At 44.4% G+C, this 8,270-nt stretch overlaps 1 protein-coding gene across 3 annotated transcripts in view; it reads left to right on the top strand.

The window, feature by feature from the left end:
* Positions 1-8,036, top strand: part of ano1a (anoctamin 1, calcium activated chloride channel a) — a 71,612-nt gene extending 63,576 nt beyond the window's left edge. For all 3 annotated transcript variants that reach the window (XM_024295566.2, XM_024295564.2, XM_024295565.2), the window contains 4 exons: positions 449-501; positions 1,851-2,035; positions 2,185-2,290; positions 5,526-8,036. In XM_024295566.2, the coding sequence (XP_024151334.1) occupies positions 449-501; positions 1,851-2,035; positions 2,185-2,290; positions 5,526-5,771 (590 nt within the window). In that variant the 3' untranslated portion in view covers positions 5,772-8,036. The remainder of the gene's footprint in view (positions 1-448; positions 502-1,850; positions 2,036-2,184; positions 2,291-5,525) is intronic.
* The last annotated feature ends 234 nt before the right edge of the window (positions 8,037-8,270 follow it).

Raw genomic sequence — 8,270 nt, forward strand, 5'->3', positions numbered from 1 at the left:
GATTCCAGCTCAGACGAGGAAAACTAAGACGTTCGAGGATCTATTTGTCTGTGAGTGAATGTGACAGAATAGACAGACTTGGCCTGCCCATTTCACTTCTTGCATCCCAAAAGAGAGCTTTTTTAAACAGTATTTTTTATCTGCTCCTGATTTATCCCAATTGAATAAAGAAATATTCAGAAACACCGTTTTAATCTTAAATGTTATAATATTTGTCCTACATCATGAGAAAAATGCTACAAGAATATGTTCAAAAGACCATTTTCATTGGACTAGGTCTTTAGGTGAAGGTAAATTCTAACTAACCAAAAGCCAAGAAGAAACTCCATTCATGTGAACAGAACTCTGCTGCAGCCTTCCTCCTCTCCATGACACAGGAGGACTTGTGCCATCTAGTGGAGCTGCCTTCGTTGCATTTATTTCATACTGACTGTGGAACTTTTTGCAGGTATCTGGTACAACCTCCTGAGAGGCCTCAGTAAAGTGGCAGTCATTGTTAACGTAAGTATAAAGTAGAGCACTTTTACAATGGTGTTCACGCTCTCACACTGTGACAGAGCACAGAAACATTCTTTCTGTCAGCCTGAAAGACTGCACAGCAGGGCTGATGAAGGAAAACATCACCAATATGCACATGAACACAGTGCAATACAGTTTATGTGGTCTGGTTCAATGAACCCACAACCTTTTTAATGTTGATTTAATGCTTATCTTGTCATCTGAGAACAGAAAAAATGCATTACGAGGACTTTAGAATCTTTATTACAACAATCAGAATTAGAATCAGCTTTATTGGCCAAGTACAGGATATATACAAGGAATTTGGTTCCAGTGACCTGTGATCCTATGCAAAGAAGGTAAAATAATATAATAAGATAAAAAATAAAAATATGAATATATATATATATTAGGGCTGTCAGATTTGTCGCGTTAAAAACGCGACAAATCTGACATGTGCATGACTCCGACAATTTTTTTGACGCATTAATCGCGGATTTCCTCATACATTCCTTTCCACACCGCGCGCGGGCGTCCCGCCCTTTAACTCACCGGCTGCTCTCACTGGATCACGGGTGGGTCTCCAACCACCGAGCTGCTAGCTAGAACCGGCCGGCGCTAGGACCTGGAGAGCTCCTGCACCCTAACCCGGCTCCGGTTCGCGTCCAGTACCACGTCTGGTGGTACCGGCTCGTCCGGCGCCGCGTCCCGAGAGCTGCAGACCCCCGACGTTCCGAACAGCAAGCGCACCGGGGGACGTTTTAAATGTAGTTTAAACAACGGCAGTTATTTGTAGATGAAAAGATAAATCTCAGCTTTTAATGTGTGGCCCGTCCCTCTTTCACCGCGCGAAAATATGCAAAATATCCCAAAGTTCTGGAGGTTTAGGCGTGATCCAGCCACAGCATAGCTGTCTAAAGTTCTGATCTTTTCAGGGAGACTTTTACCTTATTAGACCTTTACTTTAAAAAGTTATTCTTCTGGTCCTGTAAGTCCTCAGCAGGTGGTTTGTTCAAAGAAACGCTCTTCTAAAAGCTTAGAATGACTGATTTGTGTTTGAAGTCAGAGGTTTTCATGTTGATTGGTTAAAACAGGGGTAGGGAACCCTGGTCCTCGAGAGCCACCTTCCTGCATGTTTTCCAGTATACCCTGCTCTGACATGTTCTCATTGGCTGGACACACCTGAACCAGGTAATCAGTCAGGACTAGGGACTCAGGACAAAGCTGGACCAAAGTTTAACTTTCTTCTCATGTCTGTTTGATGTGACCCAGGTCAGAAAACACAATCAGAGAGAAGCTACAGTTTCTCCTGTACTGACGAACACTAAACTGAAGTGTTGTTCTCTCCTCAGGCTTTCGTCATCGCCTTCACCTCTGACTTTATCCCCCGACTGGTTTACCAGTATACATACAGTTCTGACGGCACCCTGCACGGCTTTGTTAACCACACTCTGTCTGTTTTCAAAGTCAGTGACTTTGAGCCAGGCACTGAGCCCCTAGTCCCCAAACACTTGGGCTACAATGTAGAGACTTGCAGGTAAAATGTCCTTTTCTCAAGACTTTACACGGTTGAAATGTGGATAAATTTACAATTTAACTTTCATTTCAGCTAGTACTTATGTGATCTAGTGGCTATTACTACACACATCTTTAAAATACTAAGCTGTTCATGTGTTTGACCTGCAGATATAAGGACTACAGGGAACCACCGTGGTCCAAAACCCCCTACGAGCTTTCCAAGGAGTTCTGGTCCATTCTAGCAGTCCGCCTGGCCTTTGTCATCGTGTTTCAGGTTTGGAACAGATCAAAATAATTCATGTCATGCACAACATGCAAGCCCACACACAGCACTATACAAAGATTTGGAGCAGGTGTGAAGCAATGCTGTAAACAATGAATCTTTTCAGAAATATAAATATTTGATTTTTTAATTGCAAAATAAAAAAAGGACAAAAAATATAAATCAAATCAGTATTTGTTGTTGGGTCTCACACCAGCATCCATTCCTATGGTTTAGTTTGCAGAGAGTTGAGGGCTTTTGATGAAGTTACTGGTTGATCGATGAACTGATGGTATGGAAGGCGGAGCCTTGAGCTGTCTCTTTAGTGCAGGGGTCCCCAGACTACAGCCCACGGGCCGGATCCGGCCAACCTCCACATCTGGACCGGCACCTGAAGAATATCAGAGACACGATTCTTTTTTTCCCCAAATCTGGCATGAGACACAAGACCCAAAAACTGCTAACAAAAAAAAAAAACACCGTTAGCATCAATCACAGGCGATACAGCTAACAGAAAACACTGTTGGCATCAATCGCTGACAGAACTGCCAACAGAAAACACTGTTGGCATCAGTCACAGATAATATCACTAACAGAAAACACTGTTTGTATCAGTCACAGACAGAACCGTTAACACTTTTTTTTGCTCACCTACAAACTGACCCCAGCCCCACGACAGAGAAAAGTAATGTGGCCCTCACAAGAAAGAGTTTGGGGGACTCCTGCTTTAGTGGAACCCTGCCAAACTATTTTGAAAGAAGTCATCTTATTTAAAATAAGCTTGACTCCATGTCTTAGTGGAATCTCATTCATTCTGCTTAATTCCATTGAGTTTGAATATAAAAAGCAGTCAACCTTATGTAGAAGATGTTTCATTTTTTCTCAGGGAAGCTTAACATCTTTAGATACATCCTCCTTTTTTGGGGTTGGTTGCTTTTTTCTTGCTTTCTTTGTGCAGCATCTTAAGACAAAAGGTCAATTCCAACTTAGAGCTGAATGTTGTTTGACACGTTGCAGCCAGACATTATGAGAGATGAGATGAGATCAACTTTATTTATCCCCGCAGGGAAATTCAGTTGTAGAAGCAGCAATTAATAATAATGAAAAGCACAAAACACCATTAAACTGCTAAAAGATCAATACAAAATTCAAATGATCAATAAAATGCAACTTCATAGCAGCAGAATAAATATAAATATAAACAAATGTACACACATAGCAGCAGAAAAAGACTATATACACACATGTACAAAGATGCAAAAAGTGCTGGAGGGTTCGTGGTAGTTCGCTCATTCAGTCCATATGTGTTTTGTGGATTTGGAGAAGGCGTTCGACCGCGTTCCCCGTGGTGTCCTGTGGAGGGTGCTCTGGGAGTATGGGGTCCGGGGAGCCTTACTTGGGGCTGTCCGGTCTCTGTACGACCGGAGCAGGAGTTTGGTCCACATAGCCGGCAGTAAGTCAGACCTGTTCCCGATGCATGTTGGACTCCGGCAGGGCTGCCCTTTATCACCTGTTCTGTTCATAGTCTTTATGGACAGAATTTCTAGGCGCAGCCAGGGGCCGGAGGGGGTCTGGTTTGGGGACCACAGGATTTCCTCTCTGCTCTTTGCAGATGATGTTGTTCTGCTGGCTCCATCGAGCCAGGACCTCCAGCATGCATTGGAGCGGTTTGCAGCCGAGTGTGAAGCAACTGGGATGAGGGTCAGCACCGCTAAGTCTGAGGCCATGGTTCTCGACCGGAGAAAGGTAGTTTGTCCTCTCTCGGTGGGTGGAGGGCGCCTGCCTCAGGTGGAGGAGTTTAAATATCTTGTGGTCTTGTTCACGAGTGATGGAAGATCGGAGCATGAGATCGACAGGCGGATTGGAGCTGCATCCGCTATTATGCGGTCGCTGCACCGGTCTGTTGTGGTGAAAAGAGAGCTGAGCCAGAAAGCAAAGCTCTCAATTTACCGGTCGATCTTCGTTCCAGTACTCACCTATGGTCATGAGCTCTGGGTCGTGACCAAAAGAAAGAGATCCCGACTACAAGCGGCTGAAATGAGTTTTCTCCGCAGGGTGGCTGGGCGCTCCCTTAGAGATAGGGTGAGGAGCTCGGTCACCCGGAGAGAGCTCGGAGTAGAGCCGCTTCTCCTCTACATTGAGAGGAGCCAGTTGAGGTGGCTCGGGCATGTGGTCCGGATGCCTCCTGGACGCCTCCCTGGTGAGGCTTTCCGGGCATGTCGCACTGGGCGGAGGCCCCGCGGATGACCCAGGACACGCTGGAGAGACTATGTCTCCCGGCTGGCCTGGGAACGCCTCGGGGTCCCCCAAGAGGAGCTGGAGGAAGTGGCCGGGGAGAGGGAGGTCTGGGCATCTTTGCTCAGACTGCTGCCCCCGCGACCCGGTCCCGGATGAAGCGGAGGAAGATGGATGGATGGATGGCAGATGGCAGGAATGACTTCCTGTACCACTCATTAGAGCAGCGGGGCTGCAAGAGTCTACAGCTGAAGCTGCTTCTCAGTGTGTCCACAGTTTCAAAGAGAGGGTGGGAGGGATTGTCCAAGATGGTCAGCAGAAATTATGAGCCCTACCCCTCTCTTCATACCGCACGCGGTGGTGTCTCGGTCCGCTCGCACCGTGAGGAAGCCGGCGATAGAAACGTTAGAGTCCGGTATCAGTCCGTTGAGCCATGTTTCGGTGAAACAGATGATACTGGCCTCCCGGTACTCCCGCTGGGTCCGTGTGAGCGCCTCCAGCTCGCCCATCTTATTGGCCAGGGACCTGACATTCCCCGTGATGATCGCGGGAACACAGGGTTTAAAACGCTGCTTCATCATTCGCCGTTAAACACCCGCCCTGCATCCACGGCGTCTTTTCCGAAGCTCCTCCAGCAGTTGAGGCTTCACTCCGATTGTGGAGGATGATGGTTTTAGAGCCAGCAGCTGATCGAAGGTGTAAACAAAGGAGGAAGTCCTCTCGGCGTGGATGCAGTGAGCCAAAAGTAGCACAAAAAAAAGACGTACAGAAGCAAAAATACATTAAAAAGTAAGAAAATAAGGCAAAACGCCAGGAGCCGCTTCTACTTGCAGCTGCCTGAGGCAGCGCATTTTTCAAAAGCCGTGACAACTTGTGACTTATGACAACTGTGACAAGTTCCCTCCTGTTCTGTGGCTTGTTTGGTCAAATCTAAGAAGTTGTTAGTTGATTTTACTACTTCAACTTTCTGCTGCTGCTCCTCAGAAATGTCTGTTGATTGTGTGTCTTGCAGAACGTGGTGATGCTCATGAGTGACTTTGTGGACTGGCTGATCCCAGATATTCCCAAAGACATCAGCCTGCAGATCCACAAAGAGAAAATCCACATGATGGAGCTTTTTATGAAGGAGGAGCAGGGTAAAAGGCGTGCAGCCCGCGACACCCGCAGCATGTATAAATGCAACAGTCCGCCCTCAGCTGGTCAGAGCCCACCGCAGCCGCGCTCACGGCCCAATACCCATGCTAGAGCTGGCTGGTAAATGTTCACCTTCAAAGTCTGCAGTCATCAACAGAGCATTTACACTCTTCTCTCTCTTGATGAACAAAAAACATCCCATCATGCTCAGTCTGATCAAATGAGATTTTCAGCACATACTTTGAAGCAACATTCCTCCTTCAAAGTAAGATTTGACTCAAACCTTTCCCCAAAACTCAACGTCTTTTATCTAACAAGCTGAAGTTTGTTGAAGGAGGCTGTGCCAGACTCCACGTACGGCCTTATGTGAACCTGACGTAAACATTGGACCTCGGCACCGACCCCCCTCTGCCATCAGGGCAGCTGAAGCAGGACCACCTTCATGATTCCGTCCAGAAGATCCTCCGGATGCTTTTTATTTGAACAAATGTGATGAGGAAAGCTTTTAAAGGCTTCTTTATATGTGTAGCTGCAGGAATTTGCTGATGCTTGACAGTATTTGGCCCTCGCTCTTTGTCTTTGTGACAGATGTGCTGTAAAGAACTGCTGTTGGGAGATGTGTCTGCTGCACTCTGTGGGTCTGTGTGTTTGGTTTGGTTTGGATCTGACATTCTCAGTGGAACACAAGCCGCAGTTCATCCAAGCTGAATTCCTGAAAGGATGTGTGCTCTTGTGTTCCACTACAGCATTAGGTGAACGTCACACACTGAAAGGAAGACGTTTGTGTCTTCTTTTTCTATGTGGGTATAGAGGAACACTTCTGCATTAGTTTAAGAATATCTTATAAATAGTTAGAGAGCCATTCTTGCTTAGATTTTTCTCCTGTAACTTGTGTTAGTATCTGCAGTAGATAGTTCTTTCATTAATGCACAATCTAGACACTGAGAGAAAAAAAGCCAGCATGAGTTTTGCACTTCAACACTAAAGTCCTCTGATGCTGAGAACTATTTCATCCAAGCACAACTTTTAGATCCAAGCGCTTCAACATCATGTCTTTTATAATCTATGACATTTATTTTGTAAAATCTAGATTAAAATAAAATTGTTTTAGTCAAACATTTTGTCATTTTTAAAATGTACTTTATCCACAGTCAGAAATAAAAAAAAATACTTCCAACATGGAGGAATTTTGTTTCTGAAAACTGCAGTTCGGCAAACCAAAAAGTTCCTTTGTGCCCATATGAAGACAAAAAACTAAAACTTTGACTTCAGGTTTTAAAAGCAAACATGAGTTTTTTTATACAAGACTTTCTTACCATATTTTCCAGCCATGTCTCTTTTTTATCTTGTAAAAGTTTGCTCAGTTGTGTAGAAGTAGAATGTCATGATTCATTTTGATAAACTACAGCTGGTGGCCTCCATGATCACATGACACTTGATGGAGTGACAGCTTCTTGAACTCAGTGTTTCTGTCTTGAATGTTTGATCAGCAGATATTTGTTAAAACAGGAGCTCAGTGTCAGCTGGATAACACAGCAGCACCCTTCCTACCTTTAACCCAGGAATCAAGCCATGACATGATCTTTACCCAGAAAATAGAAACATCCGTGAAGCAGATTTGCTCCGATGTTTTCCGTCCAGTGAACCCTGGCAAAGAAGATCTGTTTCTGCATCATCTCTCGTCTTTATATCGTCTTTGACTGAATAGTTTTTCTCTTCCACTGTATTCATCAACCTACAAAACTGTACAAATGTATATGTGAGAGACTGGATTCCCACTTCTACTGCTGACTGAACAAACCCAAGGTCACATGACCCAGAATTGAAGACCTCAAACTGATCAAACTGAATTTTTTTCTTTTAATGAGTGATGTTTGTTGGTGTTTTGAAATGTTTGATATGTTTTTATTTTTTATTTTGTTCTCGTATATGTCATTTGAAGGGCCTCTTTGACCCCACTGCACCTTCATGCATCAGGATGAAACGCTAAAGAAAACAAAAGCTTTTCTGGTTAAAATGGGAATTTTTCAGAAAGATGAAAGAATTAAGAAGTACATATTTTGCGTATCAAATAAGATAGATAAGAAGCTTTTTGTGTCTCTTCTTATTAAAAATGGTCATTGTGGCGATTAGATTTAAGGGGAATGTTTTCATAAATGTGAGTCTTTCCCTGCCATGAAACTGATGTCCTCTGTTAGTCTTTGGGCGTGCCGTCACATGTGTAGACCCTTGCTTTTGTCTGCTTCCTTGTTGTTAAATATTTTTACTGCTTTTTTTTAGTTTTTCCTGTTGATGTGTGTATATGCAGTCACACATTATTAGCCTTTCATGTCGTCTTTTTAATGTGTTTTTCTGCAAAGAAATAAACAGTGAATTGCTCTAAAAGTGATTTTTTTTTTTTCGTGTGTTTTTTGTGAAGAAGCTTTCTGTGACTACAAGTGGCTGAAATGAGTTTTCTCTGAAGGGTGGCTGGACACTCCCTTAGAGATAGGGTGAAAAGCTCGGTCACCCGGAGAGAGCTCGGAGTAGAGCCGCTTCTCCTCCGCATTGAGAGGAGCCAGTAAAGCCCCACCCTCTCCTGTACAACATCACATCCTGTCCCTGCAGTCAGATGTTTGATGTG

This window comes from Oryzias melastigma, linkage group LG3 (genome assembly GCF_002922805.2).
Source record: "Oryzias melastigma strain HK-1 linkage group LG3, ASM292280v2, whole genome shotgun sequence".
NCBI lineage: Eukaryota > Metazoa > Chordata > Actinopteri > Beloniformes > Adrianichthyidae > Oryzias > Oryzias melastigma.